At 37.0% G+C, this 25,050-nt stretch overlaps 2 protein-coding genes across 3 annotated transcripts; both read left to right on the top strand.

The window, feature by feature from the left end:
* The first annotated feature begins 2,688 nt into the window (after nucleotides 1-2,688).
* Nucleotides 2,689-5,535, top strand: si:ch211-81a5.8 (uncharacterized protein LOC560648 homolog). 2 transcript variants are annotated; one of them, XM_067361479.1, is made up of 5 exons: nucleotides 2,689-2,826; nucleotides 3,466-3,821; nucleotides 3,910-3,997; nucleotides 4,092-4,279; nucleotides 5,450-5,535. In XM_067361479.1, exons 2-4 carry the CDS (start codon nucleotides 3,631-3,633, stop codon nucleotides 4,242-4,244), a joined length of 432 nt encoding a protein of 143 aa, XP_067217580.1. In that variant the 5' UTR covers nucleotides 2,689-2,826; nucleotides 3,466-3,630; the 3' UTR covers nucleotides 4,245-4,279; nucleotides 5,450-5,535. The 2 variants fall into 2 exon arrangements, with proteins under 2 accessions (XP_067217580.1, XP_067217578.1); XM_067361477.1 differs by lacking the exon at nucleotides 5,450-5,535 and having other exon boundaries at nucleotides 4,092-5,134.
* A 4,808-nt stretch (nucleotides 5,536-10,343) lies between these two features.
* On the top strand, nucleotides 10,344-24,555 carry hcn3 (hyperpolarization activated cyclic nucleotide-gated potassium channel 3). Its single transcript, XM_067361652.1, has 7 exons — nucleotides 10,344-10,846; nucleotides 18,175-18,607; nucleotides 18,897-19,058; nucleotides 20,118-20,336; nucleotides 20,420-20,566; nucleotides 21,490-21,730; nucleotides 24,341-24,555. The coding sequence occupies exons 1-7, from the start codon at nucleotides 10,344-10,346 to the stop codon at nucleotides 24,553-24,555; spliced, it is 1,920 nt and encodes a 639-aa protein (XP_067217753.1).
* Nucleotides 24,556-25,050: the final 495 nt, after the last annotated feature.

Below are 25,050 nucleotides of genomic sequence, written 5' to 3'. Positions count from 1 at the left end.
CCAGCCTTCATGAACAATTATATATCACTTATAAATGATTAAAAACAATATTAATAGCAGTTATTAAGATTGATGTGGATTGGAATTGGTAAAATGTGCTTGGAAAAAAAATATGATCAGAAAATCAACTTGCCTAATAATTCTGCACACAGTGTATAATAATTTATCTCGACATTTGATTATTCTATTTAACTCTTAAAATCTTATTGTACTCGTTTATTTGGATACCAATGTCGCTCAGGGTCTCACACCAGCCGTTCTTTTATGCAGATCCCACTGTCACAAACTCGCCAGTCTTGGTCACAAGACAGAGGTAATTTAGATGACCGCTCCACCTGCTCTCTCTAAAAGTATTTTGTTTAGTCCCCATAGATCTGTATACATTTGAATAAAGCAACACTTTCTCAAGTCTAGTCAGAGGTCACGACCACCGCTACAGATATAAGCTGAGCAATATTACTTTCTCTGATGGTAGCTGTGGTTTGGTCATGCCATGGTTTCCCATGTATACTTAGCTAGAGTAACATTACATTAAACAGAGGTAAGGCTCACCCTATTTAGGTTGGCTGATCAACATTTTGTTGTCCTAAACCGAAATTCCTCTTTTAGCCTTTACAGTCGTAAGGCTCACCCTATTTAAGTTGGTCGATCAACATTTGGTTGTCCCGAACCGAAATTCCCCTTTAAGCCTGTATAGTCTAAGTACACTTGAACCAGTGCCAAGTGTTAGCTGGAGCTCTAAAATCTCAGTTGGCGTGCCCTATGCTCCATTCAAAACTGGATTTTTGTCCGTTACTAACCTGAACACAGATTTACGGTAACATTGGATACAACGTAATCTACTAGAATTCTAATAATTATCAGAATAAAATCAAATGTAACAATTTATTATTAGTCAGGTAAATGTATCATGCCAATAACACAATCGATTCAAAGACAATCAATACAAAATGTCTGGAAGACACTTAGCATTACGGGCTTATAGCCCTGAGCCATTTTGCACTTCTTTCTCTGGATCTTCTTCGTCTTCCTGTAGTTTCTGGGGCAGTTCTGGCCTAATGGTTAGAGCAGGGGTAGGCAAGTTCGGTCCTAGAGAGCCGCTGTCCTGCAGAGTTTAGCTCCAACCCTGAAAAAAAAACCTTCAGCTGCCTACAGCCTTAGTAATCCTGAAGAGCTTGATTAGCTTGTTCAGGTGTATTTGATTAAGGTTGGAGCTAAATTTAGCAGGACAGCGGCTCTCTAGGACCGAACTTGCCTACCCCTGGGTTAGAGAGTCGGACTTGTAACCTGAAGGTTGTGGGTTCGAGTTTCAGTACAGGCAGGAAATGTATGTGGGGGAGTGAATGAACAGCGCTCTCTTCTACTCTAATTACCCACAACTGAGGTGCCCTTGAGCAAGGCACCTAACCCCCAATCACTCACTGGGCGCCGCAGCAAAAAATGGTTACCCACTGTTCACGGTGTGTGTGCGTGTGTGCACAAATTAGGACATCATACTTGGCTACACGTCATGTCACTTCATCCACTTTTTAAAATACTCCCAAGACCAAGACAAAACATACTCCAAATAGAGGCATGAACTAACAATTGGAATTTGCATTGACTAGGGTCATAGACCTAGGGATTTTGCACCTTGTTGGGGAACGGGGTAATTTGATGGAGATCCTGTGAAAGGGCACACCCTCAATAGTCAACGTATCTCTAAACTCTTAAAACCTTCATTACCTTTTGGTTTACTCCTGTGGGGATGAGACCACTGTACCAGTCAATTCACCATTTCAAATGATACCAAATATGACTGTTATGGGAAGAATGGGTAAAGGGAAGGAATTGGGGGAGAAGAAACAAATGTGAAGGAAGGACAGGAGGGAATGAAGCTTTCCGCATCTTCAATCTGTGGAATGTGCCTGTCTGTGTTTCTGAGAATTTTTTGTATTGGCTCACTTTTCCTCATTCATGGCCAAAAGATTTAAAGACTACAGCTAAGTGTGTAGACAAGCACAGTAAAGCTCTTTTACAAGCACCTTTTCTTTGAATAAAGCCAAGCTTTATTTAGAAAGCATCACTCAGACGTAATCTAAAAGAGTGATTCAGTGATTTCAGACCTATTGCCAAATGAAAAACAGACAATACAGATCTTATTAATTTCACCTAATGACCAGCAACAATAATGTTCACTTAGAATTTTTAATGGATTAAATTTGTAAAGCAGTGAACAAAATGATATACTTGGCCCAAAAGGCTATATTATATATATATATATTAGATTAAGAAGAAGCAGCATGAATCATTTTGAACTACTGAGGAAATTAGTGTCTGTTTGTGAATGAACAGGTTGTTTGAGGCTTAGTGTAACAGCTGATGCTATAAATGAATTTTCAACACTGACTTCATTCACATGTTCATTGTCTATAAACCTCTTCAATCTGTTTTCCCTCCTACCTTCCCATCTGTTGAATGGAAGGATCTTACCCTTAATCTGTTAAGATCAATGATCATACAACAGGTATTTCTCTTTAAGTCTCTTTTTCTGTAAGTTTAAAGAAAAAACATAGTTGGTCAGCTTCACCATATTGATGCTTACACATATTTGTGATTTAACTGATATTAGCAGCAACATATTAGTGGTTTCTCCTCGCTCACATGCCCTCACATGCTAATCTGATTATAAACAATTACGTCATTTGAGAATTAGCTGGGGACAGATGCAGGGAGGGTTTAAAAACATGTAGATCAACAAGACTTTTGGAAAGCCAGCAGATGAGTTTGGACCTCAGGTTCCTTAGATCAAATTATGTACATCTGAAGTGTTTCACCAGAAATCAGGTATGTTGGACCTTTATGCTAAATGTTTTTCTGTCATTATGTTCTACGTGAAGAATTTAAGAGTTTGCTGTATTGTTTTATTTATATAATAGTATTTTTAGGCTATATTTATTACATTTTTTGTTTAGAAGTTCAGTCTATTTGACCTAAGGAAGGAATTTAAATCAAATGCATATTTGTATAATGTAAGTATAGTAGAATGAGTGATTATTAGTATTTGTAGTATATGTTCAAAGGTTCGGTGTTAGTAAGATTTTTAAATGTTTTTGAAAGAAGTCTCTTATGCTCATCACCAAAAGCTGATTTAAAATGCAGCGATATTGTGAAATTTTGTGAATATATTGTGAATTTAAAGTACATTTTAACATGTGGGCCTATTAAAATCATACACAGGGTGAATTCAGAGACACTTTTTGTCATTGAGATGAATTGGAAAAAGTGTCCCAATCAACCTGAATTCACCCTATAAAACAATTTTCCATATAAATAATGTCAATTTAAATAAAGGTAATGTTACAGAGTATAAAAATACAAACACTTTACTGTAAACATATTTCTAGTGTCATGTTTTTGTAATTTTGCAGTGTTGTTTTATACAAAACTGACTCGTCTATGTTTTGTTTTTGTTTTTTTTTCTAGGTGTTAATGCAGCCTGTACTTATTTATTAGACTTGGTTATATTAAACTGGAAAACCTGGAACCTTCCTTACTGAAAAATCAGTAATTTTGACTCTTGAACTTCAGTATCACCGAGTTTTATAAAGACTCAAAGATATTCACGTTTATTAACAAGCTTACGATAAGATGGACGCCGTGGTGAAGAGATCTCTGGGTGCTCCTCTCCGACAGCTGACCAGCTGCGTGACGGGGAACAAGGATGGATTTAACCGGAAAGGCAAGAGCGTCCGCAGGAAGAGCGCCCCCTGCTGCTACGGTCAGACAGGACTTGACTCATCCTGGTTAAGGACTTACCAGGCAGAACTGCACAGGGAAAGGTACAAAAATATTCTTATAAAATTATTCGACACTTTAACAGTCCGCATAAGTCCAGTGTCTAATCGTAATTGTTTATATTCTGAACAGGAAATTGAGGCAAGTCAAGTTTGCGCAAAAGAACGCAGAAAGAACCGCAATGAGGACACATCATAGAAGTCCACACCGCATCACAAAGGTACGTTTGTGCCTTCTGTCGCCACTTTAAAAGATATATTTGCTGGAACGGCAGAATATAGTGGCTAACTTTTAGTATGTGTGTATTTTTTCAGACACCGGTTCAGAGGGCAAACCTAAAAAGCAAGGCCGCCACCAAAAATGACAACTCTCTTTTTGGCGCCTTCCAAGGGCTCAGTCTGAGCATGAGTGGAGCACAAACCTCTGTAACATCATCATCCATTGCAGATCCATGTAAAGTCATGTGACGACACAGAAGGAAAACATTTCAGTGACTCTGATGGTGTGATATCTGACTATCCTTATCTATTTTATTTCTTGGTTACCAAGAAAAATTTACTTGAAAATGCTGGTAATAATAATAATATCTGAGGTGAATTATGACCTGCAGATCCTGCATTTCAGGAACATAATATGATTATGAAAATCATTTAAAAAATAACTAAATTATCAATAAAAAAACGATTTTTAAGATTTCATAAAAAAAAAAAAAAAAAGATATTTAAAGGGATAGTTCACCCAAAAATGAAAATTCTGTCATCATTTACTTCACCTTAAGTAGGCTCAACTTCCAAACCTGTATGAATTTCTTTGTTCTGCTGAACACAAAAGAAGATATTTGGAACTGTGTTTTTTAACCAAGCAGATCTCGGCCCCCATTGACTACCATAGTATTTATTTTTTGAGGGGCGAGATCTGTTTGGTTACCGACATTTTTTCTTTTGTGTTCAGCAGAACAAAGACATTTATACAGGTTTGGAACTACTTGAGGGGGAGTAAATGATGACAGATTTTTTTTATTTTATTTTGTCTGAACTATCCCTTTAATATATTTTAAACATTATTAACTTTGTCACTTTAACTAAAATTTGAAAATAAATTTGAATTGTATGTCAGAAGAATTTTTACTGGTGATCTCAGACTCATATGTGCAATTCATATGTATTTTCTCCATGTTTCTGTAACTCATTTGTTATTTCCATCTGAACGCTCAAGTTCAGTGAGGATGTACAGTAACTTAAAAAAAAAACAGCCGAACTCATTTTGTTTCTCAGGTGCCTCAAACTGCACTCTAACTGCTGGTAAACAACTGAACTTATGCATCAACTTATGTTTCTTTACTTACATTTTTCCAATAAAGATGATCAACATTTTATCATTTTGCAGATAATTTTCTTCATTTACCTGAATTTTGCAACCTTTTCAGATCACGTGTGTGAACACAAGGAACAAAATTGTATCTGTCAAATAATGAATACCTAGTGCTGTGTTTATATATAAGACAATTTAATCAGTGGCTACAGATAAACAACACAATATCATTACAGTACAGAGCTTTGAAGGATATGATCCAGCACGTTTGGCCGTGTTCCACACCTGTTTGTAGAAAGACTGTGTACAGGAAAGGCCATGTCTTTAATTATTTTCTTCGTCCTTCTCTTGCTTGCCAAAGGTAAAGCATCTCACTCATGCTTGGACTCAGGAACACGATACTCGGCACTTTACAGGATTGACAGTTGTCGAAACAAGATACCATAGGAGACACTGGATTTACTGATGACCTGATATGAGCAATGATAGGCCACTGCATGACACTGTGCAAGAATAAACCAAACCTGGACACACAATATTGGGGTTAGTTGTCACACTTTTTCTAGTAAATTTTAAGTTTACTTTAAGTCAGTTACTTAGATGTTTTTTTCGCTCTGGAGTCAAAATACAGTTCAACAGTCCATAAGTTCACCTTTTGTGTAACTCATATAGCATATGCTGTCACACTGTATGGGGTAAGTTGTCACATTTGGAACCTGTAGTTTCACACTGATTTGAAATATGAAATTTTAAATATACAGGCTGTCAGATCTAGAATCTGAGGGCGCAAAAAAATCTAAATATTGAGAAAATTGCCTTTAAAGTTGTCGAAATGAAGTCCTTAGCAATGCATTTCCACTCACAAAAATATTTTTTTTTATATATTTAAGGTAGAAATTTTACAAAATATCTTCATGGAACATGATCTTTACTTAAAGGTACAATTTGTGATATTTTTTTCCGCTAGAGGTCGCTAGAAGCCTATTCAAAACAAAGGCGTAGTTTGATGACGCCAAGTTTTAGAGCGGAAACTTGGGACATGTGGTCTCCATCTCAATGGACGGTGCAAAAGAATAGGGATTGGAGTCTGGAAGAACTCATGTTCGTGGATGCGATTATTAACGTTACTGTAGTACGAAGCAGAGCAGGACCGAGTGTTGCGGGAGCTGAACGAGGAGCTGGAGCGATTGATCAACACACGCCTCACGAGCAGCGGGACTTTTATTATGACACAGTCGCCGGCGCCGCTTCCGCTTTTCCGGTCATGAGTTTACGGGAGCTGTCCTTGTCGACAGAACCAGCGGCAGATGGTAAACAGTAATTATGTTCCATAAATAAGTAACACAATCCACCATAAAACGCGCAAGAAGTAAATAAGGAACTGCTTGAAGCAAGCTAGTGGTTTGCTGGACGCTAGACACTACTAGCGCATTTGTCCACGGCACTGTTGTCATGTGGTTTCTACGTCAGTAAAGGCGGTAACAAAGGTAACTGACGTTATTGACAGGCGACTTCACTGCCCCGTGTCACTGTTTAGAATGGGAATTTTCTCATGATTTACAAGTAGTTGAAAACATTAGAGATATTGTTAGTAATCAGCTGGACAAAATATATAACACTAGCCTAGTGGTTTTTGGATATTTTACTGCAAAAATTTTACATATTGTACCTTTAATATCCTAATGATTTTTGGCATAGAAGAAAAGTCGATAATTTTGACCCATACAATGTTGTTGGCTATCGCTACAAATATACCCATGCAACTTATGACTGGTTTTGCAGTCCAGGGTCATATTTGTGTTTCTTGAGTGTTGAACTTTCTTATGCATTCTTATATTCTGCAATCCAGAATGACAGGATAAGGTTTGTTTGAGCGGCGCCCACTACTGTACAGGAGTGAATTTACATTTTCTTAAAGCGTTAGTTCATCCAAAACTAAAATTTCTGTCATTAATTACTCACCAACATGTCATTCCAAACCTGCAAGACCTTTGTTCATCTTTGGAACACAAATTAAGATGTTGTTGATGAAATCTAAGAGGTTTTTATCTCCCATAGAAAGCAATGAAATTACCACATTCAAGGTCCAGAGAAGTAGTAAAGACATGACTACAGTGATTCAACTTTAAAGGTGCTCTGTGTAATTTTTTGACTCTACTAAAGAATAAAAATACCATATTATGTTTGCAGATATTTATTAAACATGCTGAATTCACATACTCGTTTCTCTGAAAACCACTGCTACAGCCAGTTATTTTACTTTGAAATTTGCGTTCCGTGTAGGAGTTTATGTTTTTTTGTTTTGTTCTATGCAAGACCGCACGTTGCCAATTTACCCAATAGTATTTTTCCCCCACCTGGTTGCCAGTTGGCGGAAAACACATGAAGCAAATTGCAGCCATGGAAGCCAGCGAACAAACTGGACTGCATTTGAATTTGGACTGCAGTACCCATTTTAACCACAAGCTGTCATTCTTACATAGAGCACCTTTAATGTTATGAAGCGACAAGAATACTATTTGTGCGCAAAAACACAACAAAAATAACTTTATTCAACAATTTCATCTCTTCCCTGTCAGTCTACACAGTTGATGCAGTGCACGCAGCGCAGAGCTTCTGTGTTCTACGTCGGAACGCCGGCTCAGTATTGGCCGACGCTGTTCACGTGAGCACCACGATGCATGCGTGTGATGCTGACTCAAGAGCCGGCACAGATTTGCCTTCCGACGTAGAACACGGAAGCTCTGCAATGTGTCTTCAATGTAAACTGCGTAGGAGACTGACAGGGTAGAGAGGAAATTGCTGAATAAAGTAGTTTTTGTTTTGTTTTTGCGCACAGAAAGTATTCTCGTTGCTTAATAACATTAAGGTTTAGCCACTTTAGTTACGTTGACTATTTTAATGATGTCTTTCCTCCTTTTCTGGATCTTGATTGTGATAATTCTGTTGCTTTCTATGGGAGATAAAAAACCTCTTGGATTTCATCAAAAAATATCTTAATTTGTGTTCTGAAGATGAACAAAGGTCTTACGGTTGTGGAATGACATGAGTGTTAGTAATTAATGACAGAAATGTCATTTTTGGGAGAACTAATGCTTTAATCCTGAAACTTATTTATTAAAGGTGCTACAGAGGATCTTTTCGTCGACTGAGAAACCAAAGACTGTTAGTGAGTTTTTGAAATGAGCGCATGCGTAAGAACAGCCCCCCTCCTTCACAGCTCATTTCGAGGGAACACCTCCCAAAACTCGTGCACAAGTATTGGAACATGAGTGTTTACCACCGGCATTCGCTGTTTCGTGTTAGTGGATTCATTATGTCGGACTCACCGCAGGTAACTCGTAATCTGCAGTTGTTACTCCTGTTTCCTGACAAAAACATTACATGCGCCGCCTGTGGAGTGTGGAAAGTTACTGGAGCGCGCAGCCACGCACGTCTCTCACAAGGAACGTCGCGGCAGTGATTGACAAGCCGGAGGGCCAATCATTTACGTGATGATCGCGTAAACGATTGGCTGATGTTTTTAAGGCCCTACCTCGTGCACAGATGATGTATATTAATATTATTCCTTTCAGTGCACCTAATAAATAGTCTTTTATCAGTTAGTAAAGACAGTTTCAAGTAATATTGCAAAAACATCGTCTTTAGCACTTTTAAGGGGCCTTTACATTTGACAAATATTTAACATGTTTTTTGTTGTTGTTATTAAAAAAAACAAACAAGCAAGACCAGCCCAGGTGAGAAAAAAATACGCAAAAGTAACGTAATGAATTACTTTCCATAACAAGTAAATAAGTAACGCAATTTTTTTTTTTTTTTCTAGGGAGTAACGCAATATTGTAACAAATTACTTTTAAAAATAACCTTCCCCATCACTGCAGGCTATATGGTTTTCAGCTAAATTAAACAATCAGTAAAACTTAAGCAAAAATTAAATGGTAAAACAATCTATGAAACTTTAAGAATGGAAAAGGTGACATGCAAAAATATCAAACATTAATTGTTTGGGTTAAAAAGACCATTTTATAAAGTTACAACATATGCTAACATGACAACTTACCCCAATAAAATGTGACGGAAAAATACTTGTCTGAGTATATGCTGAGTATATATTTTTACTAGCATTATATTAAAATATAAAATTATTCAAATTTAAGAGTTTTGAACTACATGTTTGAAACCAACAAACAAAACCACTTTATAGTGACACATTTTTTTTTAAATTGTTTAATAAAAAAAAGATAAAAATTTAAAATGTATAATATATTTAAAAAAAAAACATGGAATATTTGTAAATTAATTTACTGCTAATTAAAACGTAAAATATACATTATATAGGCTATATACCTTTATAATATATAGCCTATTCTAACATTTTTAAATTCATTTATCTCTTAAATATACAGTATGTTTATGCACACACGTAGAAACGTATTTCTAAAGATCACATCAGCCTGAGGTAAATACACCTGTGAGCCTCCGGCGTATTCCCGTGTCCTCTAGCACAGGTTGGCCCCGCCTATTTCCTCCCCAGCAGGGCCTCTGAGGTGTGACGCTCTGTCCCCTACCTGTTCATCCAGACAGCTTGTTGAACAGATAACACGTAGGTGTCAGCAGAGAGGGAGATAAAGACAGCGCCTGCTATCAAGAAGCCGATTATACTCAAACCTCTGCGGGTTTCATCCCGTACTTTATGCAATAACTGACGCGTGATTTGATGACCAGACAACCCGCGCGCTCATTCTGAGGAGGTTTTGCCAGCGCGCGAGATGTTATATGTGTGGAAAGTTGATACAGGGGAATAATATTGACAATCATTGCACTTATTCCCAGAGGAACTTTCCAAGGGCGGATGAATTACGCAGTGAGGAACGTCTGGATTCTCCTTGGAAGTATTTGGATAACGCTAGAGTCTGTACTTGTAAACTTACAGAAAATACAGTAAATATAGCCTTCATGTTTGAAATTGCTATTTGAGACCTGTATTGCGTTGTCTCAACATATATTCATTGAGAAAGGACAAAACCTAGTTAATTCAAAAAGCAGTTATGTGTATTAAGAAGTGTTAAAATCACATTTAGACCTTTTCATATTGAAAGTTTGAGGCTTTGTAAGTAAACCTTACATGTTTTACAAGTACAAAAGGATTATGTGTTTGCAAAGTATGATGTCCTCATTCTGTTCTTGAGATTCTGCTCAATTCATCTGCCAAATTAGTCATCCACGTGATCCTGCATTAACATCAGATCTGAATTATGGATGCTGATGGACAGCCTCCTGCTTCAAATGGTGACTCGCTCCGCTCCAGAGGTGGCTTCTCCCTAACCAACTGGCGGTCCTCTTCAAGGACTTTATTGCGAGGAGGAGAGGATGTGAGCCGAAGGCTGCTGTCTGGTTCGAACCACCAACAGGAACGGACAGACTCAGAGGCCAGTCCCAGCTCAAAGTCTCTTGAGGTGACTGCAGGGTTAGATGGCACAACAGCAACCACCACCGTGACCGCATCCACTCCACCTCGCCGTGAAAAAGCCATGGAAGAGTCAAGGGGGCCTGCGGGAGCCCCTCTGCCATCTGAATCAGAGGAAGGTGTCATCCCTGACCAGTCCACTTTTCTCCAGAGACAGTTCAGCTCCTTGCTGCAGCCAGGGGTCAACAAGTTCTCGCTGCGAATGTTTGGGAGTGCGAAGGGTGTCGCAGCCGAGCAACAAAGGGTCAAGTCATTTGGGGTGTGGATTATACATCCATATAGTGACTTCAGGTGAGTGACGCCTGGGAAGGGGAAAATATGACTTGGCAGAAACAAGGGGAGTCTTGTTGTGACTGTAATAATCATTTTTAGATCAAGTAAATGAGCAGGTTTACTTGATTTTAGTAGTTTTTTTTTAATTTAAGTTCACTTAATATTCTCAAGACAGTTCTTTTCTAAAACAAAAGCCATAGCAAAAGAGTATTTTTTCCAGTTCAAAATCAAATATGCTTACTCTTAAAAACTGCTTAGTGGTTCTGACCCGTTTGTCCTCTCCCCAGCATGCACAGGGGTGTGAATAATTTTATTAGTTTTATTTGCACAGCTGCTGTTGATTTTGCTGTTAATTTTTGGAGCTTGTTATCTTGTGATATCAGGACGAGTTTGTTAAAATGTTCGGTTGATTGTTACCCTTGTCGTGTTTCGTGTACCAGTTGTTGGGGTTTCTTTGTGTTCTACTGATGTAGTCAGCTTTGTTTATATCAGTAATATAATATTATAGTACACATTTATATTTGTAATTAATTTTTTTATTTTTTTTTCCATTTTAATTTTATTTTTTGTAAAATTAAAATGTTATTGTGTTTTTGTCATTTTTATAATATATATATATATATATATATATATATATATATATATATATATATATATATATATATATATATATATTTCTATTTAGTTTTTAGTAACATTTATTTTAGTTTTAGTCATTTTAGTTCTTCAATTTGAACCAAATGAGAATTAGAAATGCTGACTTGGCTACTAGCCGAAATAAAATGTTTTATTAAATATTTTTATTTTATTTTATTTAATGTAAATGTTTTTTCTATTACATTTTTAGTTAATAATAACAATACTGAAATACAAAAAGTGTTATGTTTCGGTGCTCAGATTATGCAGCTTGTTGAGGAGTGGTGTTATAGCGATCGGACTTAAAGGGTTAGTTCACCCCAAAATGAAACTTCTGTCATTAATTACTCACCTTCATGTCGTTCCACACCCGTAAGACCTTCGTTCATCTTCAGAACACAAATTAAGATATTTTTGATGAACTCCGATGGCTCAGTGGGGCCTTTATTGCCAGGAATGTCACAGAACCTCTCAAGATCCAGAAAGCTACTAAAGACATATTTAAAACGGTTCATGTGACTACAGTGGTTCAACCTTAATATTATAAAGCGACAATACTTTTTGTGCACCAAAAAAAATAAAAAAAATAATGACTTTTCAACAATATCTAGTGACGGCCGATTTCAAAAGACCGCTTCGAAGCTTTACAAATCTTTTGTTTTGAATCAATGGTTCTGATCGTGCAAACGAAGCCTCGTTTACTGAAATCACGTGACTTTGCCGCTCCACTGATTCGAAACAAAAGATTCGTAAAGCTTCATGAAGCAGTTTTTGAAATCGTCCATCACTAGATATTGTTAAATAAAGTCGTTATTTTGTTTTTTGGTGGAGCACAAAAATTATTCTTGTCCCTCCATAACATTAAGGTTGAACCACTCTAGTGACATGAACTGTTTTAAATATGTCTTTAGCTTTCTGGATCTTGAGAGGTTTGGTGGCAATAGAGGCCACACTGAGACATCGGATTTCATCAAAAATATCTTAATTTGTGTTCTGAAGATGAACGAAGGTCTTATGGGTCTGGAACGAATTATTTTCATTTTTGGGTGAACTAACCCTTTAAGATCATGGACATTAGAGACTTGAGGGTGGACTATTTTGACTTGTTCATGACTTTTTTTTTTAAAAACCAAAAACCATTTTAGTGTAAAAAATTGTAACATTTATTTTTGTTAGGATGGTTAATATACACTGATGAGCTAAAACATTACAACCAGTTGAATATCATTGATTATCTCTTAACAATGATACTGTGGCACAAGTCATACAAAATTGTAATGATGATTATAGGAGGAGTATGTCACAACACAGTGCATATGATGACCCTTTCCACCGAGAGGCAATAGATATAGAAAAGATGGTTCACTCCTATTAGTTATCAATGGGAGAAACTGCAATGTGCAATATGGTGGAATACGTCCCACCTTCTAAGTAAAAGAGCCAATCACTGATTCCCATAGAAACCTGAGGCTCGTGCTTGGGACTGCACATGCACATTTTGCTAGTCTAGCCTGAAAATACACTTTTTTTAACGCTATTTGAACATAAGAAACAACATTTATGGGACAGTTCATATCAGATTTTGTTACTGATTTGAAATAACTTATTTAATTGTGAGTTCGCCAAGCAGTTTTTGGGATTTCAGGATTCCCCCATTCAAATAGATAGGACTTGGTCTTGGATGCCAGAAATGGCTGCCCGGAGGCATTGCAAATATGGCCGCAGAGTGAACAGACTTTCCTTGAAAGGGACTTTGCTGACAGGGCACTGGTACTTGAGCATCAGAACTGGACCTTTTAGAACAGTGAAAGAAAGGTCACTTTTACAAAAAAGCTAAAAACACATTGTTCAGGAATGGTTTGAGGAACATGATGAAGAGTTCAAGGTGTTGCCCTGGCCTCTAAATTCTCCAGATCTCAGTCCAATTGACCATCTGTGGGATGTGCTGCACCAAGTTCAATCCATGGCGGCTCCACCTTGCACATACAGAACTTGAAGGATCTGTTGGTAACGTAGATACCACAGATACCGCAGGACACCTTTGGGCTCTTGCTTCAGCAGGTCGATGCTGTCTTGGCAGCACAAGGAAGACCAACAGCATATTGAACAGGTGGTCATAATGTTTTGGCTCATCAGTGTATAACAATAGTGAATAGCTGTGATGTGTGAAAACATCTCGCAATTCAACTTAACTTTCATTGCTATCAGTAATCATACAATGTCAACAAGCACTTATGACACAAATCAGGTCCTAAAAGCACGTACCTTTCAATCACCACAGTAAAGCACAATGCTACACAGGTCAGTTACAGCGCTTTCCCTTATAGAGTTACCATTAGTCAGAAAGGTATCATTGTTGAAGGATGGGCTGGAGGGACCCATTCGGTCACAGAGTGTCAGGTTAATGTTCTTTGTCTGAAACACGTACTCAGAGAAAGCAGCAAGTTGTCAAAGGATAAACGGATTGTGTTTTCAGAAAGCAAGACATGATCTCTAATGGGAACTTGGTCTCAGTCTCCACACCAGTTTCATACAGTCCGAAGAGAAAAATGTGTGCTTAAGTAGGAGAGATCAAAACCAACATTTTTGAATCATTAATCCAATTTAATGACACTAGAATCACCAGTTACGTTATTTTATTTTTTTTTTTTACTATAATTTGTTTAATGTTCCAAGATCTTCCTTTTAGCTACAGTAAAACAAACCCTTGAGCCCTTTGAATGACTTCTGTTTTATCAACAGATCAAAGGCATCTTTAATTTCCAGGCCCTGTTACTGGTAACATTGTTATTAATTACAACTCTATACTTACTGATAACATTTCACGTTAATTTTTAAACTGGGACACTTTAACAGGGGAAAATATGAAGGTTAAAACAAAATTTCAAGACTTTTTGTTTTGTGTTTTTCAGTGTTTGATGGCAGTACTCATATGTTGAATTATACAGTTTATTGGTAAACAGGATGACTAAGACGAAACTCATTTACTCATTCACTGATTTTTTTTTAATCCATTGGCAATGCTGTCAATAGAGTTTTAATCAGATTTTTAGCTGATTTGTCATGTTTTTATATTCCCTTCCTCATTTTACCTAAAAAAATAATAAAATGGTAGATGACTTTTGATAAAATCTGCACTGTCTTTAAGTGCCATGTTATAATGCAAACCTACCTAGAGCTCATGTCAATATTCAATAGTCTATATTCAATGTCAATAGTCATCACTGGAATTGTCTGATACTGATAAAACGGTCGCTTTCATTCTTAAATGACAACCATGAAATATAAAAACATATTTGACTCTTTTCAAGTACACACTCATTCCAGGTGACTGACGCTGCATTGGAAAATATGACCACAGGTGGAAACTTCAAACCATCGAGCACACGTACGGTAGTGCGCAAAAGACTACATATCCAGTTTAAACAGTCACATACTGTACAGTATGTTCACGACTCTCCATTACCACCTTAGTAATTAATATGGAGAGGAATGCTTTGCAACACGTGCAATTGACGTAATTTGCCTGTTTGCTCAAGGGTTCTGTTGGGCCTATGTACTGTAGAACTATTTAGGGGTTACGATCATGGGAGCATTTTATGGATTTAGTTTTATAAAATTGTATGAGTTAAACAGCTCGCAAATGTACTTTCACTATAATTGAAATAACACGTTAAACATGAAAGCATTATGCAATCATTTAAGACATCTCCTTATATAGAGTCTTTTTGGCATAAAGCATTCTTTAAAGCTGAGTCAAGAACCTTAGGGTTCATGTAAAACCCTACTGAACCTTTTTTTTTTTAAATAAGAGTGTAGATACTTATTTGTATAAATGGCTTATTTTGTACTTGTAATTTTGAATTTAACTTTTTGTCCATAACGGATTACCAGGTGTGCTTTACAGAGTCACATATTTGTTTCTTAGAAAATAATCTTTTATTCATCTTCAAGTGTCTGGGGCTGGTTGAATTTTTTTTCCACGAAACATGGGACGTCGCCATAGGATGGCGTCTTATTAAGTTACAGAGACGTCACTGTATAGCACCCTGAAGGACTCGAGCAGCTTCAAACTAGCAACCTTTAGGTTACCAGTCTTGTTCTTAATCCACAAGGATATACTGCACTGAATTTTTCTCCACTTTAATTTTTAATCTAATTTTTGTAACCTAAGTTTTGTTTAGTTTAGAGGCAACATAAGCTACTAAAAAGCTTCAAAGTTCATACAAAAGAGCAAAATTATTAGCGTTTGGATTAAGGATGTATCATATATGATTTTTTATGTCTGACTGATATTAAATATTTAATTATAATGATACAATGATATTTTTTTAATGCTAATGATACTTAATTTTAACCATTTTAACATTTAGGGATAGTTCACTCAAAAATGAAAATTATCCAATGATTTAATCACCCTAAAGCCATCCTAGTTGTATATGTATCTTCTTTCAGACAAACACAATCGGAGATATATTTAAAGATATCTTGGCTCTTCCAAGCTTTATAATGGTGGTGAAGGGGGTGATATTGAAATCCTCCGACATATCTCTTTAAAAATTATTGCTTTTAGACTTCTAATTCATGACCGGTGTTTTGATTTGCTCTGTCCTCTTCGCTTCCACGTTCGCCAATACGTCATACATCGGGTGAGAGGTTACTCTACCGCCGCAAAGCGATGTATAGAGATGTCTGCCGGACAGCTGACCCTTTAGACCAGGGGCCCGTTCTTCGTACGTCGCTTATTACATCCGAGATCAAATGACACATCCAAGATGATATCATCGTGCTAATCATGATCCAGCTAATTGGGTTCTTCAAACACACCTGTTGTGTATGATTAGTATCGCTGGATTAAAGGAACACTCCTTTTTTTTTGAAAATAGGCTCATTTTCCAACTCCCCTAGAGTTAAACAGTTGAGTTTTACCGTTACGCCGGAATGAGAGTATAGTTCCTAGCCATATCAGCCTAGAAAATCGCACCTTTTCATTTTCTGTCGGTCTTAGTACACGATTTAACTACAGAAGAGTCAAGTTTTAAATAGGAAAAATATCAAAACTCTTTGGTCATTTTTAAGCGCGATGCTAACGGTCTAATCAGATTCAATGAACTATGCTAAGCTATGCTAAAAGTGGTACCGCCAGACCCGGAGATCGGCTGAATGGATTCGAAAACGGTAAAACTCAACTGTTTAACTCTAGGGGAGTTGGAAAATGAGCCTATTTTCAAAAAAAGTGGAGTGTTCCTTTAAGTTATCTGAGATAATTGCACGTTCATGTGTTGGCTTAAAAGGGGATATGTATCGATAGTAGAAACATTGATCAGCAATGCAGCGATTGGCTGGAGTCAAGACGGCAACGTAATGACATCATAGAATGAGAAAAGACACCTGACGAAAAACTTGACGAATTTCTAGACATTTATAAGGAAACAGCCAAGCGAATAAATGACAGAAGAACGACATAAATGTTAGATAAATGAAATGTGTACTATTTTTTTTTTTTACAGGATTACCCAATTATTTAGGCTATATTCACAATTTTTATTATTTGTACATTCAATTTTTTATTTCAATGTTGTAATTAGCAACTAATTTACCTTTTGAAGCATATTTGACAGCATTAATTAAAGTTTCTTAAGGGTCAAGATCAAGTTATCTGCATCTCCTGTGCTTCATCAAGCCTCTCCCATAATATATGTCGCGGTTCAAATGCACAAATGCATGTATGGCATAGACATCTGTACATCATGTATGTAAAACTCCAATAAAAAATATTACATAATTATTCCCTCACGAATGAATCTCTCACAGAGTAAAACTGTCGGTGTCTATATTATGACACTACACGGCATTATAGTGTTATCTGCAAATTTATTTTTAAATCATTATTATTGTCCCTGGTTTACATTAGGGTACTCTTGTGGGAAAGTAGCAGAGGCTGGGACAGACTTTAAACACCACCTCCGCTTAAAAAGATGCAATCTAATCCTGTTTACATGAAATAAGCCTGCTCCCGAGCAGGTTTGAGCTTACGGACCTGTTGCTATGACAGCAAGTCTAGGATGAGCTTCGAAGAACCAAACAATCCAAGATCATGCCAAATCATCAACAATCAAATCCAGCTAACTGAGTTAGCGGCGTACGAAGAACGGGCCCCAGGAGTGGGGAACGTTGATCCTGGAGAGCCAGTGTCCTGCAGAGTTTAGCTCCAACCCTAAGTAAACACACCTGAAGCTAATCAAGGTCTTCAGGATTACTAAAGTTACAGGCAGGTGAGTGTTTTTTTCAGAGTTGGAGCTAAACTCTGCAGGACAATGACCCTCCAGGATCAACGTTCCCCACCCCTGCTTTAGACTAACCCTTTTAATCTCTAAAAAGATTAATAAAAAAAACACTGTTAAATACATTCTTTTCATACTGTACAATATAATGTTGTGATGACTATTTTTACTTGTAGCATTTAAAACTTTGATTTTAGTTTTTAGTGTTTCATTGTGAATTAATTTAGATAAAATATTGCAGACTTTTAATATTGGCTATGTATCAGTTATTGGCCATAACATAAAAATAGTTGTCAGTTTATCGATTGTTGTTATATTGGTGCATCCTTTAATTTGAATTGAATGGTTGGTTGTAGTATTGTAGTATTTTAGTATACATACTCCAATACATCCTTTGTTCCTTACATCATGCATCTTCATACACAGGTTCTATTGGGACTTGGTTATGCTTTGCCTGATGATGGGCAACCTTGTCATTCTACCATGGGGTATCACCTTCTTTGAGGATCAGAACACGCTGCCATGGATCACCTTCAATGTGGCCTCTGACACCCTCTTCCTGGCTGACCTCGTCTTCAACTTTCGTACTGGCATTATGGAAGGTGACAATTCCCAAATCATCCTGGACCCGCAAGTGATCAGTCGGCGTTACCTGCGAGGCTGGTTTATGATAGACTTCATCTCCTCTATTCCGGTGGACTACATCTTCCTGGTGGTGGATATAGAGGCCCGGCTTGAGTCGGCAGAGGTGTACCGCACCGCCAGGGCACTGCGCATCGTCCGCTTCACCAAGATCCTCAGCCTGCTCAGATTGTTGCGCTTGTCTAGATTAATACGCTACATTCATCAGTGGGAAGAGGTGAGTAAAGGAACAGGAAGAGAAATGAATAGATGAAATATACTTGCAGCCAATTCTGACTTAAAACTAAAAATAATTTAATCTTTAGTAGATCTCAAGATAAAATATCAATTTTCATACTGTACATTATAATGTTGTGATGCCTTGATCCACTCGTGGCATTTAAAATAATTGATTTATGTCTTTAGTGCTTTGTTATTTATTTTAAAACCTGCCATTTATCAGTTATCAACCATCAACCAGTTCTTGTTCTAACTGTACTATCTATCACTCACTTTTTTTTTCACAGATCTTCCATATGACCTATGACCTCGCAAGTGCAGTGGTTCGCATAGTGAATCTGATTGGAATGATGCTGCTGCTGTGTCATTGGGATGGCTGCATGCAGTTCATGGTGCCTATGTTGCAAGACTTCCCACCAAACTGCTGGGTCTCCAAAAACAACATGGTGGTATGAGGTTGTTTTAGGTTTTAGGTTTAGGTATGTTTGAGGTTGTTGGGGTAATGTCTCAAAAATGTTTGTTAGGAAACAGAAAACGCACTTCTGCTCCCTAAATAAAGTTCTAAAGCGTTAAGAGTGTGTTCACACTTGTAGTTATCAGTTATTTTGGTTCTTTTGGTCCGGACCAAAAAAGAAATTGATACATTAAATTCTGGTTCGATTAAGCCCTTACACGTACACTAGCATACACACACAGTCGAATGCACAGCCTTGCAAAATATACTCTGTTTGACTCGTACGCATACACAGGCATTCAGTGCACGCACAGTTTTGAGCGATCCCTCACCTTGAGTTACAACCCATGTAAACCCATATTTGTATTCTTTCATGCTAGAGTTGTACAAATGAGGGTACTTTCTAACCTCTTTGCTAAATCTGTCTTCTACATAGGCCTCCATTATCACTGTAGCTTGCATGCGTTCTGGTCTGTTTATGCAGTTTTTATTCAACTACCTTGTGGCTCGACGCCCCCCAGGGCATGGTTGCCACCTTGTGTATAAACTAATTACTGAAAAAAAATTAAATGCACATGTGAAACCTGCGCGTACTCTTCTGATGACAAAATTCACATCACGCGCACTGTACCCTGACCCTCAGGTACGCGTAAAAAGTGAAGTATACTTTGTGCTTTAGCATTCACACTGTCATTTTTAAGATATTTTTTAAAAATTTTAAATGGACATCGCTTTTGGCCACTACTGTATGCTGGTATTTTTACCAGCTAAAAACTCACAGATATGTAAAAAAGTCAAAACAGCTCCAACAATTCTTCCATTGCACACACAAATGAAGATCTGCTGCAAGGAGATGGTGGTTCTGATGCCTGTATCGAACAGTAAAGGGTAATGTAGCTCTTATGTTCGGATGGCATTCACACTAGTCAAATGAACCACACTAACAGGGCAATTGCACCAGAGTTCGTTTTAATCGAACCAAATCTGCCAAGTGTGAACACAGCCTAAGTTTTGCTTTAAATTTACGTATTATCAATCTGTTTTTCTCTGTCAGAATTCCACTTGGCACATTCAATACTCCTATGCCCTTTTTATGTCCATGAGCCACATGCTTTGTATTGGGTATGGCGCACAGGCGCCCGAGTCACCAACTGACGTCTGGCTCACGATGATCAGCATGATTGTTGGCGCCACCTGCTACGCCATGTTCTTGGGGAATGCCACCAACCTGGTCCAGTCCTTGGATGCTTCCCATCGTCAGTATCAAGAGAAGGTACTAGTAATTACTTTAAAGCATTTTTGAGACATTTTGAATATTTTCTTCTGTCAATAATTTGGTTGTTTGGTTTGTTACAGTACAAGCAGGTGGAACAGTACATGTCCTTCCACAAGCTGCCGGCCGACATGAGGCAGAGGATCCATGATTATTATGAGCACCGCTTCCAGGGCAAGATGTTTGATGAGGAAAATATCCTCGAAGAACTCAGCGACCCGTTAAAAGAGGTTTTTCTTATACTTTTTCTTTCCTTTTTAGTCGATATCACCAAGGCTGCGTTGGTGCGTTGTTAACCAATCGCCAATGTAGCTATTTAGACATTAGCCCGTTTTACACAGCAATCCCGGTAAATTACCGTAAAATTACCAGAATGACTTTACCGGTAAATAAACAAATATACTGTTCACACAAGCAACAGTATTCTGGCTTTTTACCGTTAAGAGACCATTTACACATCAGCACCAAAATACCAGTGAATAAAAGTATCCAAATGCAGAGCCGCAACGCTGATGAATGAAAAAAAAAAAAAACTGGGTCTCAAGCAGAACACGTTGAAAAAGCTGTGAGATGTGGCGCAACGGTCAAAGATGTCCATCTAGAGCATATTTACATAGAAAATCTATTAAAAAGCTTACTGTAAACAGCGCGGAGCAATCACGTCATCTCCATAAGAACTTTATGATTGGTCCAAAGCAGACTTCTTATGTCAGCACGTTCTGATCTGGTACGTGCTCATACCGGTAAACTTCATTCTGCGTTCAAACAGCATCATACCGTTAATTTACTGGAAATGTTACAACTTCCCTTACTGGTAAATTGGCAGAACCAATTTACCGGTATTTTTTAAAATGAAATTACATAAATTGACATGACCAAAATGTAGGTAATGTAAAATCTTTCTAAAATCTTACCAAAAGTTTAATATTAAATCATGTTGCTTAATGTAATAAAGCAAGTTGAATATCCTGTTTCACATTTTCCCATTATTATCTATTCCTTTCTCAAATATAATCCCTTTTTATTATCTCTTAGCATGTCTCAAATAGAACAAATCCATGTACTCCTTAAGCTTATAGAATTAACTGCTTGTGTGCTAATTGGAATGGATTAGTATGCCTAATCTATCTTGTATTGTGTGTTTGACCTGCAGGAGATAGTGAACTATAACTGCCGTGGGCTGGTGGCTAACATGCCACTTTTTGGAAACGCCGATCCTCATTTCGTCACAGTGCTCCTCACAAAGTTGCGCTTCGAGGTCTTTCAGCCGGGTGATATGATCATCCGTCAAGGGACGCTCGGTCGAAAGATGTACTTCATCCAGCATGGCTGTGTCAGTGTAATCACTCATGATAATAAAGAGAAGAAACTGAATGACGGCTGCTACTTTGGGGGTGAGCTTGTTTTTTCCTTAAGTCAAGATAAGTTTATTTGTTTAGCGCTTTTCACAATACAGCTTTACAGAGAATCATGATGTTAAAGGGCTCATGAGTTGAGAAATTGAATTTTCCTTGATTTTTTTGACATAGAAGAGGTCATTGTACTATAAAAATATAGAAATAAAGTTTCAGAATTCAAAACTTCCTTGCAGCTTTTAAACGACTCGTTATGGATTTTGTTACATTATTACGTGTGCGATGAAACACTGCCTCTGCAGAAGATCAACGCCTACTTCTACATCATTGCCTCTTTAGCCCCGCCCATCTATGAATGCGCGTGTCATGAAGTAGTAAATACGAGAGAGACACAAACACAGGATTACTCCAGCAACAAAATTACGACGTTTTGAAGTGCCAAGTTGTGGAAAAACACAGTCTTTGCATTGCCATCCATGTGAAACTAACATTAAGAAAGCATGGATTGACTTTATTTTTAACAAAGTTCCAGTCAGATCGTGTCAGTAAGACACTGTTAGTTTGTTCGTTTCATTTTACTGCGGATTTGTTTTTAAACAAGACACAGTTCAATGCAGGATTATTTGAAATTAAAAGATGACGCATTGCGACTACATTGGATCCGACAGTAATGTCGCAACACACTAATGTGAGGAACAGTGTTTTTACATGTGTCACTATTGCTTTGTCTGTCACAGATCATTTTATACTGAGTATTAGCACCGCAGTCAAACTAAATAGTTGTGATAGTTGTGATTTGCTCTTCTTTCCTTTGCTTTGGCATTTATGGGGCTGGATTATCGGATATGGAAGAACGTACGTAGAGAACACTGCTTTTGAAGTATGAATAGCCTATAAGAATGACAGTGTGACAAACAATAGTACATTCATTCATAATTCCGATTACAAGAAACACTGTAAGTCATCCTTTGACAATTATAACTATGGTAATTCCAAGTACTTAAACTTTATTTTCCACAACCAAGACTTATAAAGCATATTTGAGACTCATAAATGTTTCACATTGTTGGCAGCTATGTAACGAGATATTTTTCAACATCGGAAGCTTTCAAACTATTTTACATGCGTAAGGGCGGGGACGTTGAAAATTATTTGAATATGCAAAACTGTTATCCAATCATAGCAGTGGGCATTTACTTAAAGTCTTGAATGAGGCACGCCCATCAAAACATGAGAGAGTCAAAAACAGGATAGATTATAGCTTATTTCTTCTAACATTAGGATGTTTTTTTTATGTAAAAATCTTGGTAACATTATGAGTGGACCTCAGAGAACATTATAAAAAAAAAAAATAAAAAAAAATAAAAAAGCAGTTCATGACCCCTTTAATGTTTATAATATCTTAATATCTTCATGCCTTATAGTCACATTTAGCAGATTATTATGAAAGTGTGTTCCCGTCATAGGAAAAAAAAAGTAAATGCAACTTATCTTTTTTCTTTTTAATTAACAATATTTTTCTTGCAATTGTGAGTTTTTATCATAGACCATATCTCAAGAGTTTGTTTCGGACATATTCTGACATTTTCTTCACAGAAATTATGAGCTTTTATCTCTCAATTCAGACTTTAGAACTTGATAACTCACAATTCTGACTTTTTTTCCCCCACAATTGTGTGTTCATATCTGGAGTTATTAATCCAAATTGCAGGATATAAATTCTCAATTCTGTGAAAAAAGTCAGAATTGTGAGATCTAAACGTGTAATTGCAAGAAAAAAAGTCAGAATTGTCAATTAAAAAAATCACTTTTTGTATTTTTTTTTTCTGTGGCAGAAACAAGCTTCCATAGATTAGAGCTGGGCGATAATATACTTTACGGTCACTGTGATTTTGCCAAGTGAGACATGTTCCTGGATCAATATATTTTGTCGATCCTGGAACATTCACACATTCCAGTGTGAAAATTTAGTCTTAACCCTCTTCCTACCCCTAAACCTAACCCAACCCATAACTTATCCCTAAAATCAGAGGGGAAAGAATAACATTGATGTAGAAGCACCTAACCCTGGTTTCAACCCAAAACTTGTCCCTCAAATCTGATTGGTTGATTGGAATGTTGTTCCAAGATCAACAAAGATGTTGATCCAGGAACATGTCTTAATTGGCAAAATCACGGTGGCCATAGTTTACGCTTTGCAACGATACAAGAATTCAAGCTCTTGAGATTTGATATATAGTAAATATCTCTTTACGTGAGTATACTGTATGTATGTAGATAAAGTTATATATCCAACTTCTTTAAAGAGCTGGGCTGGGTTACATTTTGAGACAAAATAAAAAAATCTGTCAGATTTGCTATATAGTATATATTAGTATGTACTGTATGTATGCAGATAAAGTTTGATATAATATATATCCAACTTTATATATAGTATAAATGGCTTTACGTGAGTGTACTCTGTATGCTGGTAAAGTAGTGCGTGTATATATATATATATATATATATATATATATATATATATATATATATATATATATATATATATAATATATTCAGATAATAGCACAATATGGATTAGACTTTGATACAAATCAGATTTGAGCTAAATGTAAATTTAAATGTAAATGTGTTCTCTTCTTTTATTAGAGATATGTCTGCTGACCCGTGGCCGTCGTACAGCCAGCGTCAGAGCCGAAACATACTGCAGACTTTACTCACTCAGTGTGGACAGCTTTAACGAGGTCTTAGAGGAGAACCCATTAATGAGGAGGGCGTTTGAGAGCGTGGCGGTGGACCGGCTGGACCGTGAGGGAAACAGCATTGTGCATTCATCCAAGAGCATGGAGGATGATGGGGACTGATGGATTCTTTGCGTAAACTCTCTTGGTGAACTTTGACTGACCGGAGACTCACTGAAGATAAATGAATGTAGAAAAAACATGGATGAAAGTGTTACAATGTCCACATAGTTGACCTTAATGACAATGTACAGTTGCAGTATGGTGTGATTTATCTAAAATAGTTATTTCTTATTCTTAATTTGACAATGCAATGTATAGGAACGTAAAAATAAGCAATATCATTCCTATGTTCTGATAATGTTTAGATGGCTGTCATATACTGGATCCATGTAATTCATTTCAGTCAGAAACCATTAGTTTAGCAGGGACATTGATCAAAATAAATATGTATGCAACAACAATATATATTATAATACAATTGAATTAACAATGCAATGAAATTAAATGAGCATAGCATAAAACATAGCCTAACATTACAACAGTTTATTTATATTGTATTATTTATATTGTAATACTATTGGGCTCCTACACTCGTAGAAAAAGAGATTCTATACT

Source organism: Chanodichthys erythropterus, chromosome 15, assembly GCF_024489055.1.
Source record: "Chanodichthys erythropterus isolate Z2021 chromosome 15, ASM2448905v1, whole genome shotgun sequence".
Taxonomy (NCBI): Eukaryota; Metazoa; Chordata; class Actinopteri; order Cypriniformes; family Xenocyprididae; genus Chanodichthys; species Chanodichthys erythropterus.
The sequence above is the reverse complement of the archived record's forward strand: the minus strand, read 5'-3'. Positions and strand labels throughout refer to the sequence as shown.

What these genes read in the sequence shown, in the direction of transcription:
- si:ch211-81a5.8 (XM_067361479.1), top strand. Translation starts at nt 3,631, where the DNA reads ATGGACGCCGTGGTGAAGAGATCTCTGGGTGCTCCTCTCCGACAGCTG. An exon ending in GCAGAACTGCACAGGGAAAG is followed by an intron (nt 3,822 to 3,909) that starts GTACAAAAATAT and finishes TATTCTGAACAG; the next exon opens with GAAATTGAGGCAAGTCAAGT. An exon ending in GTCCACACCGCATCACAAAG is followed by an intron (nt 3,998 to 4,091) that starts GTACGTTTGTGC and finishes GTATTTTTTCAG; the next exon opens with ACACCGGTTCAGAGGGCAAA.
- hcn3 (XM_067361652.1), top strand. Translation starts at nt 10,344, where the DNA reads ATGGATGCTGATGGACAGCCTCCTGCTTCAAATGGTGACTCGCTCCGC. An exon ending in ACATTCATCAGTGGGAAGAG is followed by an intron (nt 18,608 to 18,896) that starts GTGAGTAAAGGA and finishes TTTTTTTCACAG; the next exon opens with ATCTTCCATATGACCTATGA. An exon ending in TCAGCGACCCGTTAAAAGAG is followed by an intron (nt 20,567 to 21,489) that starts GTTTTTCTTATA and finishes TTTGACCTGCAG; the next exon opens with GAGATAGTGAACTATAACTG.